General features: G+C 42.7%; 1 protein-coding gene across 3 annotated transcripts in view; it reads left to right on the top strand.

Annotated features, from left to right (window-relative positions):
• MYBL2 (MYB proto-oncogene like 2) overlaps positions 1-16,988 on the top strand; it is a 65,859-nt gene that overhangs the window by 35,009 nt on the left and 13,862 nt on the right. The window contains exons 8-12 of one of the 3 annotated variants that reach the window (XM_077251548.1): positions 2,021-2,389; positions 6,759-6,898; positions 7,972-8,071; positions 15,322-15,435; positions 15,540-15,653. In XM_077251548.1, the coding sequence (XP_077107663.1) occupies positions 2,021-2,389; positions 6,759-6,898; positions 7,972-8,071; positions 15,322-15,435; positions 15,540-15,653 (837 nt within the window). The remainder of the gene's footprint in view (positions 1-2,020; positions 2,390-6,758; positions 6,899-7,971; positions 8,072-15,321; positions 15,436-15,539; positions 15,654-16,988) is intronic. The other 2 variants (XM_077251550.1, XM_077251549.1) reach the window with 2 other exon arrangements.

Here is a 16,988-nt window from a genome sequence, read left to right as displayed (position 1 = left end):
ACCAAACATGTACCTTCATCTATTTTAGGGAGTTAAGTTTGGGCCATAATCGGTGCTAGTTGGTCTCTAAAGAATTTGTAAAATGCCAGGGTAAGTCCATCCAGTCTAGGACATTTACCTGAGGGTGTGGATTTAATTACTGTAATAACCCCTTCATGACCCCAGCTTTTTTTGGTTTTTCGCTCCTTCTTCCCAGAGCCATAACTTTTTTTTTTTTCTTTTTCCCCATCGATATGGCCATGTGAGGGCTTAATTTTTGCAGGAAGAGTTGTACTTTTGAACCACTTAATTGGTTTTTTGTCATGTACTCGAAAACGGGGGAAATAAAATTACATGTGCGGTGGAATTGCAAAAAAAAGTGCAGTCTCACACTTGTTTTTTGTTTTGGCTTTTTTGCTAGGTTCAATAAATGCTAAATCTGACCTGCCATTATGATTCTCCAGGTCATTACGAGTTCCTAGACACCAAACATGTCTAGGCTCCTTTTTTTTTTTATCAAAGTGGTGAAATTTTTTTCCAAACTTTGCTTTAAAAAAAAAAACAATAAAAATTGCGCTGTTTCCGTTAACTGTAGCATTTCCATTTTTCGTGATCTGGGGTTGGGTGAGGGCTTATTTTTTGCGTGCCGAGCTGCCGTTTTTAATCATACCATTTTGGTGCAGATATGTACTTTTGATCACCTGTTTTTGCATTTTAATGCAATGTTGCGGCGACCAAAAAAAAAGTAATTCTGGCGTCTTGCCTATTTTTTTGCTACTCTGTTTAGCGATCAGGTTAATCCTTTTTTTTTTTTATTGCTAGATCAGGCGATTCTGAACGCAGCGATAACAAATGTGTAGGTGTTTTATTTTTAATGGGGCAAAAGCTCTTCCATAGCTTGATCAGCTCTGCTACATAGAGGCGATGCTCAGATCGCTTCTATGTAGGAGAATTACTGCATTGCTATGAGTGCCGACCACAGGGTGGCGCTCAAAGCAATCCGGCATCAACAACCATAGAGGTCTCAAGGAGAACTCTGGTTGTTATGCTGACAACCGATGACCCCCAATCACATAACGGGGGTCACCGGTGCGCCCATTTCTGGACGGATGGCCGGAAGCGCTTGTTAAATGCTGCTGTCAGTTTGACAGCGGCATTTAACTAGTTAATAGGGGTGGGCAGATCGGGTTTCTGCCCGCGCCTATTGCGGACACATGACAGCTGTTCAAAACAGCGGACACGTCCCAGCTTTGATGCGGGCTCACCGTCGGAACCTGCATCAAAGTGGGGGTTCTGCCCTCGGATGTACTATTCCGTCCGAGGGCAGAAAGGGGTTAACCTCAATTTCTGCGATATCTTCCTCCAGTGCATCCCAGACACAACGTAGGTAAAGCTGTTTGATATATTTCCAGATTCGCTCAGATAGATACAATGGGGAGAGGTCTGCAAGCTGCCGTTTAATATTGTATAACTTCTCATAATATAAACTAAATGTATCCAAAATCTCTTTAGGGAGTATGAGAGTATTTCCCATGTGTCTCTTGATGCACGGTACATATGTAGCTGCCAGCCAGGGGTGAAGGAGTCCTGCTAAGGGGCGGCCACATTTATCAGATGTGTCTCATACATGTAGCGTTTAAATTTTTCTTTGTCTGAGATTTCTGATCTGACAGTCTGAGAGAGGTTCTTTTCTTGGATAATTCCCTTAGAATAGAAGATGAAAGCGTTTGTGTGTAAGGTCTCCAGTGAATGAATCTGCTTCAAGAGCTTATCTACCTCTATATAGCTCTCCTTTTTAAGTCTGGAACCATGTTTGATTAAATTGCCTCTCTACATATTTGAGTCTCCCACTGTAACAGGATGAGGGTATAATCTTTGAGGTATATACCTGAAGAAAGGAGTCTATAGCTTCAGACAGCTCTGCAGTGCAAAGGCTAGCCTTGAGAAGGTTGTCATTTAGTCTCCAAGTCCACGAGCTTTAGGACCTGATACTGCACTTAAACCAATAATGTGGGAGGTACTTTTTTTTTTTTCTCTCTAGGATGCCGAAAATTGGTGTGATCTTACCACTTTTGATTTGACTGATGAATCTGCAGTTACTGATGTTGGCAGTCCTAACTCCTCGTCTACTGCCAAACCCCAGGCAACCAATATAACTGAATATCGCCTTGATGGACATACCTTGTCTGACCTGAGTAAGGGTAGCAAAGGGGAATTAATTCCTATATCTCCACGTCCGCAAACTGGATTTGGGACACCACCATCCCTGCTAAAGCATCACAAGAAGAGGAAGATCACCTTGTCGCCTGTCACAGAAAGCGTGGCCAACAGCAGTGCCTCCACTACAGATACAAATAGTATGACACCCAAAAGCACTCCTGTTAAGTCACTACCCTTCTCTCCATCTCAGGTATGACTTCTTACAGGTAACATGGATTTTAGAATAAAACTCCATTATGCTTAACAAAGATTACTGTTTATGCATGGACAATCGGTCACTTAATGGCAAATTTAAGTTCACATGGGGGTGGAATTTGGCTCAACCCCGGAGTTAAACACAAATTAATGCTTTTGAGTTAATGCCAAAGAGCTCAATTTCTCTCATCTGGCCACAGCACCTTCTTCCAAACACTCACAGAATCATCCAGGTAGCAAACTTCAGATGGGCCTGCACATGTGCCTTCTTGAGCAGGAGGACCTTACAGGCACTGCAGGATTTTACTTTCACGGCGTAATGTGTTACCAATGGTTTTCTTGGTGACACTGGTCCCAGATGCCTTGAGATCATTAACAAGTTCCCCTGTGTAGTTTTAGGCTGATCTCTCGCCTTCCCCATGATCAAGGATACCCCAGGAGGTGAGATTTTGCATGGTGCCCCTGATCGATGTCGATTGACAGTCATTTTGCATTTCTTCCATTTTCTTACTATTGCACCAACAGTTGTCTCCTTCTCACCCAGCGTCTTACTTATGGTTTTGTAGCCCATTCCAGCTTTGTGCAGGTTTGATCTTGCCCCTGACGTCCGTAGAAAGCTCTTTAGTCTTGCCCATGTTGTAGAGGTTAGAGTCTGACTAACTCTGTGGACAGGAGTCTTTTATGAAGCTGACTATGTAAGACAGCTGTCTTTAATGCAGGTAACAAGTTTATTAGGAGCGTCTAACTGGTCTGTAGGAGCCAGAACTCATAATGGTTGGTAGAGGATCAAATACTTATTTCTCACTGCAAAATAAAAATAAATTTATATAATTTATACAATGTGACTTTCTGGATTTTATTTTTGATATTGTATGTCTGTGTTAACATTAACCTACCCTTAAAATTATAGACTGTTCATGTCTTTGTCAGTGGGCAAACGTACAAAATCAGCAAGGGATCAAATACTTTTCCTCCATTGTAACCATCGACGTTAATGGGCCAGTCTGTAACAGTTTTCCCTGACTGAGGTGTACTTCGGGAGCCCAGAGTACCATATACAGGTGTCCCTAAACGTGTGCACATGTTTGTCAGAATTGATGTCACGCACACCACATGTTGCCGTATCTTGGGTTCAAGCTCGGACCCTTTGTTTTTATAACAAATAAGCCAGACTTGAGTAAAGGTACCGTTACACTAAGCGACGCTCCAGCGATATAGACAACGAGCCGACCTAAACTAGATCGCTGGAGCGTCGCTGTTAGGTCGCTGTAGAGACGTCAAACACAGCAGCTCCAGAACGATGCAGGAGCGATCCAGTGACGTAACGGTGACTCACTTATCGTTCACGCTCCATGTAAAAATATTGCTGGCATCGTTGCTTTTGCTATCAAACATGACGATACACGCCAATCTAGCGACCAAATAAAGTTCGACTTCTAGCTCCGACCAGCGATATAACAGCGGGATCCAGATCGCGGCTGCGTGTCAAACTCAACGAGATCGCTATCCAGGACGCTGCAACGTCACGGATCGTTGTCGTTCTCGTTGGAAAGTTGTTTAGTGTGAAGGTACCTTTAGAAAATAAGGTTTTGTTTACTTGGTGTTGAAACTATGTACAATAGGTACAACCCGTGGCAAACATTATGGAATCACCGGCCTTGGAGGATGTTCATTCAGTTGTTTAATTTTGTAGAAAAAAAGCAGATCACAGACATGGCACAAAACTAAAGTCATTTAAAATGGCAACTTTCTGGCTTTAAGAAACACTAAAAGAAATCAAGAACAGAAAATGTGGCAGTCAGTAATGGTTACTTTTTTAACCAAGCATAGGGGAAAAATTATGGAGTCACTCAATTCTGAGGGAAAAAATTATGGAATCATGAAAAACAAACAAAACACTCCTACACATCACTAGTATTTTGTTGCACCACCTCTGGCTTTTATAACAGCTTGCAGTCTCTGAGGCATGGACTTAATGAGTGTCAAACAGTACTCTTCATTAATCTGGCTCCAACTTTCTCTGATTGCTGTTACCAGATAAGCTTTGCAGGTTGGAGCCTTGTCATGGATCATTTTCTTCAACTTCCACCAAAGATTTTCAATTGGATTGAGATCCGGACTATTTGCAGGCCATGACACTGACCTTATGTGTCTTTTTTTCATATTCCAGCATCACCACCTTGCCCAATGCAGCAGATTCGTGATTCATCACTGAATATGACTTTCATCCAGTCATCCACAATCCACGATTGCTTTTCCTTAGCCCATTGTAACCTTGTTTTTTTCTGTTTAGGTGTTAATGATGGCTTTCGTTTAGCTTTTCTGTATATAAATACCATTTCCTTTAGGCGGTTTCTTACAGTTCGGTCACAGACGTTGACTCCAGTTTCCACCCATGGGTTTCTCCTTTGTTTTGCATTTCCTGTTTTGGAGACATATTGCTTTAAGTTTCCGGTCTTGACGCTTTGATGTTTTCCTTGGTCTACCAGTATGTTTGCCTTTAACAACCTTCCCATGTTGTTTGTATTTGGTCCAGATTTTAGACACAGCTGACTGTGAACGACCAACATAATTTGCAACATTGCATGATGATTTCCCCTCTTTTAAGAGTTTGATAATCCTCTCCTTTGTTTCAATTGACATCTCTTGTGTTGGAGCCATGATTCATGTCAGTCCACTTGGTGCAACAGCTCTCCAAGGTGTGATCACTCCTTTTTAGATGCAGACTAACGAACAGATCTAATTTGATGCACGTGTTAGTTTTGGGAATGAAAATTTACAGGGTGATTCCATAATTTTTCCCCTATGCTTGGTTTAAAAAAAAAAAAAAGTAACCATTACTGAATACCACATTTTTTGTTCTTGATTTCTGTGTGTTTCTTAAAGCCAGAAAGTTGCCATTTGAAATGACTTTAGTTTTGTGCCATGTCTGTGATCCTTTTTTTTTCTACAAAATTAAACAACTGAATGAGCATCCTCCAAGGCCGGTGATTCCATAATTTTTGCCAGGGGTTGTAGTAGGTAAAGCACTTGAATTCTTCATCTGCATTACATGTCGGAGGCACAATCCCTATCGGTTGTGGATGGTGTCGCATCATTTGTGAAGAGCATTGCTGAAGTATAACAGGTTGAGGATCTCCATCTTTCCAGTACAGGGCACTCCATACTGTAGTCTGTGGATTATATAAGAGAACTCTTCCAGCTTCTATACCTTATGGACGTGTCCCAGCTAGGCTGATCCTGTATTCCATTACTAAGATCTCCAGATCTAACAAACGCTAAGACTCGTGGTTAAAAAGTCTTTTTCAATAGATGCCACAACTTGCTTTACAGAGGAGAGCTATAGCCACTGTTGATATTGATGGAGCGTACTACCTTCTGTGAGTCTGCTCTTCTTTCCCTCACTCAATATGGCTAACACTGCTGAGTGTATCTTCTTTTCTGAAGATGAACTTAAACGAACTCCTAGTGCCCACTCACTCCTCCCCAAACCAATGGGCTGGCCTTATAGTGAACCCTATCATCCCTGAATACAGGAAAACTACAGTTTACATTAGGATAAAATGCATAAAACAAACAGGTCACAAATAGATCGGGACTAGTGATGAGCAAGTATTTGACTGCTCGGAGATTTAGTTTTCCTTGCAGCAGCTGAATGATTTACATCTATAAGCCAGCTTGATTATATGTGGGGATTCCCTAGCAACCAGGCGACCCCCACATGTACTCAGCCTGGCTAGTAGCTGTAAATCATTCAGCTGTGGCGATGAAAGCTTAATCTCCGAGCAGTCATAAATACTCGGAGGAACCCAGAGCGTGCTCAGGAAAACCCGAGCAATGAGTATATTCGCTCATCAGTAATCAGGAGTCTTCAGAAAGGGTGGTAGACATCATCTCCATCTTTACAAGTCAGTGGCAGATGTATGCAGCTGTGTATGCATAGCTTAAGACCTTACACAATGGCACCAGAAATGGCGAGAGGGAGTCGCTGCCATTTGTAGTTCGAAGTATTGCCACTTTGTAACAGCAAGTGATCAGGATAAGATTCTCTTCAGTGGAAGCCTGCAAAAATCATGAGTGGTTGAATTAACATTGGAAAGTTGCTTTAGTAGGCTATGTTCGCTGAAATACAACTTGCTGGTCTCTTGAGGTCTTATCTTTCTTCACTCTACAGAATTATCTTTATTTCTTATGCTGAGGAGCTCCAGCTGTGTGCTTTTTTTTTTTTGTTATATCGTGCCGGAGCTGTAAGATTGAGCCCAATTGTCACGCTAACCATGTATGGCTGTGAAATGCATTGTTTTTTTCCCCTAGTATACCTACTAATTAAGCCATTGTAATTCTTTTCTTCCTATGTCCTATAGTTCTTAAATTTTTTGTCGAACCACGATGCTTTGGAGCTGGAAAACCCATCTCTAACCTCGACACCTGTCTGTAGCCAAAAAGTAGTTGTAACCACACCTCTCCATCGAGACAAAACGCCCCTGCTGCAGAAGAACTCTGCGTAAGTCTTACACATTAATTGTGTTCACTGCATTCTCCGTTTTGCACTTCATTTTTTTTTGTCCCAAGATTAGACTTCATGCTGCAACTACAAATAAGGTTTCACTTACCTTTCGATGATATCAAGTTGTGCTCAACTTTAACCTCTAGCCCATCTCGTGATGTACTATTAAATCATAGAGCAAGTGCTGTTATGTTATAATATAAGCACATGCGTGTAATAGCAGCCGTCAGAGCTAGCTCTGGTAAGCACTTAATTGTGATTGTCAATCACTGATGGCAGCACTTGAATTGCACGCCATCGCCCTCCTATGACGTGATCAGGGAGTTCTAATAGGCCGCAATGACCGCCAGTGGCTTGCTAAAGATCCCCCGTCACTGCTATCTTGGTCTTCGTGAAAAATGAGCTTTATAGGAGACCTTGAGTGTGACTATATACCGAAGTATAGAAATATTGTTAAGGATCTAACAATCCCTTAAGTTAATTACAAAAAGTGTAGTGAAAAGTTGAATAAAACAAAATCCTCTTTTTTTTCCATCCATAGGTAAAGAAATGCAAAAAATATGCGTGTTCAGTATTGTCATGTCTGGTTTGTCAATATACAAAATGGCAACAGAACACAATCTTTATTTAAAGGGAATCTGTCACCTCATTTTGCTGCTATAAACTGCTGCCACCGCCTTTAGGGGCTTATCTACAGCATTACAGAATGCTGTAGATAAGCCCCTAATGGCGGTGGTTGCAGTTTATAGTGGCAAAATGAGGTGACCGATTCCCTGTAAACTTTTTTTTTTTTTTTTGTAGCAAAGTTCAAAATTAATTATCACTAAAAATAAACAAAACGAAAAAAACTGAGTCTCATAATGCCACAATCATACTGACCTGCTGAATTAAGTTTCCAGGTCTTTTACTGCACAATGAACATGGTAAGAAGAACCCCCTCCCCACAAAAAAAATAATAAATGGCTTATAAGTAGTTATGGCTCTTGGTAAAGAAAACAAAGCTCAAAAAAATAAATTGGCTGAATCTTTAAAAGAATTGCAATTCAAAATTAAGTTTTCTTTTACTTTAGGTTTGTGACACCAAATCATAAATTTCTGGGGGATAATGCACCCCACACGCCCACCCCATTCAAGAATGCTTTAGAGAAGTTTGGGTCGCTGAGGCCATTGGTAAGTGTGCTGATTTTAGGTGCCTGCTTCCAGCAATATAGAGATGACTGATCTTTTCAGGAAGATGATTGTCAGGTCATTTGCCTACAAATATGTTCCTCTGTAGTGAGAAGTGCCGTATGTTGCTTATTATAAGACACACTGTACGAGAAGACGAACCCCAAATTTTGGGGAGGAATATTTTAAAACCTTTTTTCTTTAATAAAAATGTTGGTGCGTTTTATAGTAAGCTTTTATAGTAGCTTTTACAGTAGCTTACTGGGGGGTGGCGACGGTGGAGCAGGGTCCTAGGAGTTGGGGTCGCTGTGGCAGGAGTGGGACAATGCTGGGTCCCTGGGCTGTTAGGAGGTGTTAAGCGGTGCGAGGCTGCGGCGGGACCCAGGCTTTTACAAAATGTCAGGGGTCTCCACACTTCACATCCTTTTCACTGTGGAGGACTCCTGATAATGGCCGCCGGATGCAGCGCATGCGCAGATTGAGATCTAGGGAGCCGAACACTCTCCCGGGGCCCACAGCATCACCCCACTCCTGCCTCCTTCGCCATATTCCTGCCGCAGCCACCCTGCCTCCTGCTACACCACAGCCACACCACAGTGCCACCTATTGGATGTAGTAATTCTAAAAATCAATATCGACACTTTAAACCCCTTTACCCCCCAAGGGTGGTTTGCACGTTAATGACTGGGCCAATTTTTACAATTCTGACCACTGTCCCTTTATGAGGTTATAACTCTGGAACGCTTCGACGGATCCTGATGATTCTGACACTGTTTTCTCGTGACATATTGTACTTCATGATAGTGGTAAAATATCTTTGATGTTGCGTTTGGCAAAAATTTTGAAAATTTTGCAATTTTCCAGCTTTGAATTTTCATGCCCTTAAATCAGAGATGTCACACAAAATGCTTAATAAGTAACATTTCCCATATGTCTACTTTACATCAGCACAGTTTTGGAACCCCAATTTTTTTTTTTAAGGGATTTAAAAGGGTTAAAAGTCGACCAGCGATTTCTCATTTTTACAACACCATTTTTAATTTTTTTAGGGACCACATCACATTTGAAGTCACTTTGAGGGATATGATAGAAAATACCCAAGTGTGACACCATTCTAAAAACAGCAAAATCCACATTTAAGAAGTTTCTTAACCCTTCAGGTCCTTCACAGGAATTTTTGGAATTTGTTTTTTTAAAAATTAACATTTCACTTTTTTTCACAAAAAAAATTACTTAAGATTGGACCCCAAAAAAGTTGTTGTGCAATTTGTCCTGAGTACGCCGATAACCCATATGTGGGGGTAAACCCCTGTTTGGGCGCACGGCAGAGCTCGGAAGGGAAGGAGTGCCATTTGACTTTTTCAACACAGAATCGGCTGGAATTGAGATCAGATGCCATGTCGCGTTTAAAGAGCCCCTGATGTTCCTAAACAGTGGAAACCCCCCACAAGTGACCCCATTTTGGAAACTAGACCACCTAAGGAACTTATCTAGATGTGTGTGGTGAGCACTTTGAACCCCCAATTGTTTCACTAAAGTTATAACGCAGAGCCGTGAAAATAAAATATCATTTTTTTTCCCTCAAAAAAATTCCCAAAAGTTGTCCAATTTTGTCCTGAGTACGCTGATACCCCATATGTGGGATAAAACTACTGTTTGGGCACACGTCGGGGCTCGGAAGGGAAGAAGTGATGTTTTTGAATGCAGACTTTGATGGAATATTCTGCGGGCGTCATTTAGTCTAACCCTAACTCTAGCCCCAACCCTATCTTTAGCCCTAATCCTAATGGGAAAATGGAAATAAACTTTTTTTTTTTTTTAATTATTTTTCCATAATTAAGGTGGTGATAAAGGGGGGAGTTTGATTTACTATTCATAGCGGGGATTTTAGCGGATTTTTGTGATTGGCAGCTGTCACACACGAAGACGCTTTTATTGCAACAAATAGTTTTTGCGTCTCCACATTTTGAGAGCTATAATTTTTCCATATTTTGGTCCACAGAGTCATGTGAGGTCTTGTTTTTTGCGGGACGAGTTGATGTTTTTATTGGTACCATTTTCGGGCACATGACATTTTTTGATTGCTTTTTATTCCAATTTTTGTTAGGCAGAATGACCAAAAACCAGCTATTCATGAATTTCTTTTGAGGGGGCGTTTGTACCGTTCCATTTTTGGTAAAAATGATAAAGCAGTTTTATTCTTCGGGTTAGTGCGATTACAGCGATGTCTCATTTATATCATTTTTTTTATGTTTTGGCGCTTTTATATGATAAAAACTATTATATATAAAAATTTATTATTTTTGCATTGCTTTATTCTGAGGGCTATAGCTTTATTTTTTTGCTGATGACGCTGTGTGGCTGGTCGTCTTTTGCGGGACGAGATGACGTTTTAAGCGGTAGCATGTTTATTTATATCTGTCTTTTTGATCGCGTGTTATTCCACTTTTTGAAAGGGCTGTCCCACACGTCCAGATAATTCCGGTACCGGAATAAATCGGTACCGGAGTTATCCGTGTCCGTGTGCCTGGGAACTCACGGAGGCCATACCTGCGGCACACGTGTGCCGCCCGTATGGCGAGTGGGTACCACACGGAGCGTGTGGTACCCACTCTGCATGGTGCTGAAGCTGCGATTCATATCCTCTCTGCAGTAACGTTTGCTGCAGAGAAAATATGAAGAATAGTGTTAAAAATAAAGATTTAGGTGTCCGCCGCCCCCCCACCCCCTGTGCGCCCCCCCGCTGGTCAGAAAATACTTACCCGGGTCCCCCGTCGGCTGTCGCTCCTTCTTGGTCTTGCCGCGGCTTCTCCTGCATGCGGTCACGTGGGCCCGATCATTTACAGTCATGAATATGTGGCTCCACCTCCCATAGGGGCGGAGCCGACTATTCATGATTGTAATTGATCGGCCCCACGTGACCGCATACAGTAGGAGGCGCGGCCAGACCAGGAAGGAGCGACAGCCGACGGGGGACCCGGATAAGTATTTTCTGACCAGCGGGGGGGCGCACAGGGGGTGGGAGGGCGGCGGACACCTAAATCTTTATTTTTAACACTATTCTTCATATTTTCTCTATAGCAAACGCTGCTACAGGGAAGATATGAATACCGGCTTCAGCACCATGTGGGGGGGACAGCGCTTACTGTAGCGCTGTCTCCGGCACGCACACGGACCCCAGACAAAGAATGTCCGTGTGAGGTCCGTGTTTTACGCGGACCCATTGACTCTATTGGGTCCGTGTAAAACGTGCGCTCCCACGAACACTGACATGTCTCCGTGTTTGGCACACGGAGACACGGTCCGCACACGGTCCGCAAAAAATCAATGACATCTGAACAGATGCATTGATTTTTATGGGTCTACGTGTGTCAGTGTCTCCGGTACGTGAGGAAACTGTCACCTCACGTACCGGAGCCACTGACGTGTGAAACCGGCCTTAAGCGGTATGATGATAAAGCGTGTTTTTTGCCTTGTTTGTTTTTTTTTTCACTGAAGGGGTTAACTAGTGGGACAGTTTCATAGGTTGGGTCATTACAGACGCAGCGATACTAAATGTGCACTTTTATTGTTTTTTTTTATTTACAAAAGAAATGTATTTATTGGAACAATATTTATTTTTTTCTTTATTTAGGAATTTAAATTTTTTTTTTTTACACTGTAATATATACTTTTTTTTAAACTTTTTTTTACATTGTCCCAGGGTAGGACATCACTATAGTGTCAGATCGCTGATCTGACACAGTGCTGTGCAAAGTTTCAGATCAGCTATCTGACAGGCAGTGCAGGAGGCTTGCCGGTGCCTGCTCTCAGCTGGCACTGACAAGCCACCTCCCTGCAGGACCCGGAAGGACCCCACGGCCATCTTGGAACCAAGGGCATGCAGGGAGATGATCCTCAGATCAAGCGATCACATCGCATTGTTCTGAGGGTCTCAGGGAAGCACGCAGGGAGCCCCCTCCCTGTGCGATGCTTCCCTATGCCACCAGAGCGCTGCGATCTTGTTTGATTGCAGTGTTCCAGGAGTTAAAGTGTCGGGAGCGGTCCGTGACCGCTCCTGGCACATAGTGCCGGATGCCAGCTGTGATAATCAGCTGACACTCGGCCGCGCTCCCCCCGTGAGCTCGGCTGATCGCATATGATGTACTATCCCGTCGTTGGTCTTACGGGCCCAGGTCACCTCGACGGGATAGTACGTCCGATGTCAGAAAGGGGTTAATGACCGCCAATATTCCTTTTAACGGCGGCAGTTAAGGGTACTTATTCCTCAGCGCCGCTTTTTAACAGTGCTGAGAAACAAGGTTCTAGCTCGCCTCAGTCAGAAAATCTCCAGGGTCTCAGCTGCCGGGGATAGCTGTGACCCCGGAAATCATGATTCGAGTCGGTTTTTACCATCCCCAGTCTTGCAACCACAAAAAGTCTGATTTACCATTTATTTCTCTCTCCTCTGATATGATCTAGCATACCAGAGGAGAGAAAAATGGGGTACCCCGGTCCCTCCAGCTCTGTCCCTCGGTGTCTTCTTCCGGGAAAAAAAAATGGCAGGCGCATGCTCAGTACACCTGCCGAGATCTGCCGGCCGGCGCCTGGCAACAATAGATTTTTCTTATTGGTTCAATTTGATCACTGTGATGGGGTCCATCACTGTGATCAAAATAAATTGTAAATCAAACCCCTCTTTATCACCCCCTTAATTAGGTAAAAATTATAAAAAAAAAAAAAAATTTTCTGGTCAGGGGTAGGGGTAGGGCTGCGTTAGGGTTGAAGTTAGAATTAAGGGGTTTCCACTGTTTAGGTCTCCAAATGTGACATAGTGCCACCATTGATTCCAGCCAATTTTATGTTCAAAAACTGTGCTCCCTCCCTTCTGAGCCCCGCCATGCACCCAAACAGTGGCTTTCCTCCACATATGGGGTATCTGCGTACTCATGAGAAATTGCATGACACATTTTGTGATCCATTTTCTCCTGATACCCTTGTGAAAATGAAAGTTTGGTTCTAAACTAAATTTTTTGTGATTTTTAGGTAAAATGTTCACATTTTCCTTCCATATTGCTTTAGTTCTCGTGAAGCACCTGAAGGGTTAATAAATAAATGTGGGTTTGTGTGTCTATAGGGGTGCAGTTTTTAGAATGGTGTCACTTTCGGGTATTTTCTGTTATATTGACTCCCCCAAACTCAATTCAAATGTGAGTTGGTCCCTAAAAAAAAAAAAAAAATGTGGGAAATGTTATTAACTATTTTGTGCGTTGTGACTCTTGATTTAAGGTCATAAAAATTAAGTTTGAAAATTGTGAAATTTTTGCCAAATTTCCATTTTTTTTTTTTTTCACAAACAAACAAGTTATATCGAAGAAATTTTACCACTAACATGAAGTACAATATGTCACGAAGAAACATTTTCCGAATCAGTGTGATACGCTGAAGCGTTCCAGAGTTATAACCTCATAAAGTGACACTGGTCAGAATTGTAAAAATTGGCCCGGTCATTAAGTACCAAATTGGTTCTCATTAAGGGGTTAATGAGCCTTGCCATATTACTTAAAAAAAACAAAAGTTAGACCACAATCTCAATTTGCAGACAATGGTGTTTTAGGGTGTTGCCCGTCGTCTGTGCAAAGCATAAGCGTTAAGGATTCTCCTTGTGGAGAGTGGCATGTCAGTGTGAGGAGGCTTATAAGCCATGCAATGCCCCTCTGGGAAACCTCATATGGATATTATTTTATTAATGTAACTCATGTACTACGTATGTTAGGTGAGCCCACGCCATACTTTCATAAAGGTGCCGGCTGTGACTAACTACTTTTTTTTATTTTTACTGTAGATTCTTTCAGCATTCTTTGCACTGCTAGGCAGACCACTAGCCCTCACACAGCACCAGCAACAAAAGAAATCAGAAAGGTTTAAGTCTCAAACCCCCTCCAAGAAAAAACAAACTAGGCTAAAGTTTAATTTCAAAGTTCTGGTGACCTTTAGGCTGTGTGCCCACGTTGCGTCTTTTATGTGTTTTTGCCGCAGCAGAAATGCTTAAAAAACGCATTCCCATGCAATCCTATGGGATTCCGCAGTGCTGTGCCCATGCTGCGAATTTTCCCGCTGCATAATCAATAGTGGTAAAATCTGCAACATGTTCATTATTTCTGAGGAATCGCGGTGATTCCGCCGCCATAGGATTGTATTGAAACGCTCACTTTACGCATGTGGCTATGCCCACCATGTATAAAATGAGCACTTCTTATGCAGATGGTACCCAGGGTCTGGATGAGAGGAGACACTCCTTCAGGCCCTGGGTACCATATTCCTGTAAAAAAAGAATTAAAATAAGATAGGGATATTCTCACCTTCTGATGACCCCCAGAGTCCTCCCGGCTCTCAGCGGTGCACGCGGCGGCTTCCGTTCCCAAGGATGCATTGCGCGAATCACCAGAGATGACGTTGAGGTCACGCGACTGTGCTGTCACAAAGGTCCTTCACGCAAAGCATCCCCGGGAGCGCTGCTGAGGAGATCGGGGACCGTCGGTTGGTGAGAATAACCATATTTTTTATTTTCTTATTTTTAACATTCTACCTTTTACTATTGATGCTGCATAGGCAGCATCAATAGTAGAGTTGGTCACACTTGTCAAGCACTATACTTGACAAGTGTGACCAACCTGTCAATCACTTTTCCAAGCGATGCTTCAAATTGCTTGTAAAGCGCAAGCATTCTGCAAGCTAAAAACGCTTGTTTTGCGGGTAAACGCATGTGAATTCCGCATGCGTTTTACCCGCGGCACGAACTTGCGGAAATGCTGCAGACATTTCTGCACCATTTCTGCAACGTGGGCACATAGCCTTAAAATAAACAAAAAAGTCAAAAACAATGTCTGTTACTGCTGTAATCGTGCTGACTTGGAGAATCATGCTACCAGGTTATTTTGTTAAGCAATGAACATCGTAAAAGCAAAAAACAATTGAAGTGTTTTTTTTTTCCCTTAGTTTTTTGTAAATCCACCATTTTGGTGCCCTAGATATGAACTTTTTTTAAGTAGTGCTAATTTTTCTATGCTCTACAAGGGGGCATAGCTGTATTATGAAGAGCGGCCCAAAGACATGCCCTCAGAATCCTGTTAGAATAGATTTATTTATTTATTTTTTTTTAAGATTCATGCCTTTGGAACAGTTTAATGGATTTACGAAATATATATATTTTGACCTTCAGACAAATCCTCTAAGTCAAAGTTAAAATAGTGACTGATATGTTAAACTTGTAGCCTCCTACACCTCACTTTGAAGAGGATCTGAAGGAAGTTCTGCGCAGCGAATCTGGCATAGAACTGGTCATTGTAGATGAACCCAAGCATGATCGTTCGAAAAGGAAACCTGGGGTAAGTAGTGGCCCGGTGCAGGCACATTATATTCTCACCAATTCTATGTAATTGCTTTGCTTTTGCACCTATACTGGGTTTTTTTTTTTTTTTTGTCCTTCCAGCATCCTCATAGTCCCATCAAGAAAGTGCGAAAGTCTCTCGCTTTAGATGTTGTTGACAAGGAGATCAAACCTCCTACACTGTCCCTGCCTTCAGCAGCCTCTCTAGAAGCACAGGTAAAATGTTAGATGAGGATTGTTCTTCTGTAGAAAATAACTAGTTCCTTTTTGAAGCATTGGTTGCTGACAGCTTTACCTTTTTTCTTGAACTGATGAAATTCTCCCATTTTTTTGGCTCTCATTACATGGCAAGAATGATCTGGCAATATAATTCTCCAGGCTAGTATGATTACGGCAAGTCAAACACATAGCCATAGTCAGGAAAGATGCAGGCTCAGTTCCTGAGCTCTCATCAGAGACAGCTGAGGAAATGTGCTTGACACTTCCTCCCCCTATTCCCTCAGTGAGCCCCAAGGTGCAGGTGCTAATAGTCACTTTGAATGAATGGCCCTTGGAATTATTTTTCAGTGTAAAAGTGACCAGCTCCCTAACTCAGCAATGTGGCTATACAAAGGTGCAGTTCACAGATCGAAATTCATCCGGCAATGAGAGGCGGGTGTTTTTTTTGTTTTTTTTTGTTTAAATGTTCTTTTTTTAATCATGTATGCGAGTCTGTACCCATGAGCTGCCAGAGCAAGACTTCAGTTTTGCAACACACTCGCATGCACTGCACACACAAGCACATATGTGGTTTGTTCACTTAGTCACATGCCGAGCTGCTGTGACTAATTCTCCAAATGTTCAGTGTACAACTGAGAAGCGGGAAGAAATGTAAGCTGTCACATAGCTGTAAGTATGAAAATTGCATATGAGGGAAGTGTCCATACGATGACTGCTGGAACCTGCAGAGCTGAATCCTGACAGTGAGGATATTACACACTGTTGGGATTGGCTACATGGCTTGATTTTATAATTAGAGGGCCCAGTCTCTATACTGTGCATCGTCATCACACTCCTCCTTCTTTGCATCCTGTACCCTTTCACTGTCCCGCACACTACTCGGTCTATATTCTGTGCCCACTCAGTTTTCTACTCCCATACTGCCTACTTAAACGTTTCTTCCCTCCATCCTCATGTAGATTCCCCCGCGTTAACCATACTGTCTCCTCACATATTTTACCCCCTTGAGCTCCATACTGTGTCTGCACACATCCCATCACCTTGGCACACTGAATAAATCCCCCCTCCACACTAAGTAAATCCCCCTCCACACAGAGTAGATTCCCCCCCCCCCCACATCCGCAATGAAGAAGTCCTCCCCACATCCACAATGAAGGAGTCCTCCCCACATCCACACCGAATAACCCCCCCCCCCCCCCCCAAACACACATAATAAATCCTCCCCCCTTCTACACCGAATCTTCAGTGTCTCCAGCTCCACAGGAGCACATACCACAGGCCCTCTGCTCCCGGCTACCACTCCTAGATACGCCTCAGAGCTTTCTTGTCCTT

The sequence above is a fragment of the Ranitomeya variabilis genome, chromosome 4 (genome assembly GCF_051348905.1).
Source record: "Ranitomeya variabilis isolate aRanVar5 chromosome 4, aRanVar5.hap1, whole genome shotgun sequence".
Classification (NCBI taxonomy): Eukaryota; Metazoa; Chordata; class Amphibia; order Anura; family Dendrobatidae; genus Ranitomeya; species Ranitomeya variabilis.
Note: the sequence above shows the minus strand (reverse complement) of the source record. Positions and strands in the feature narration are given on the sequence as shown.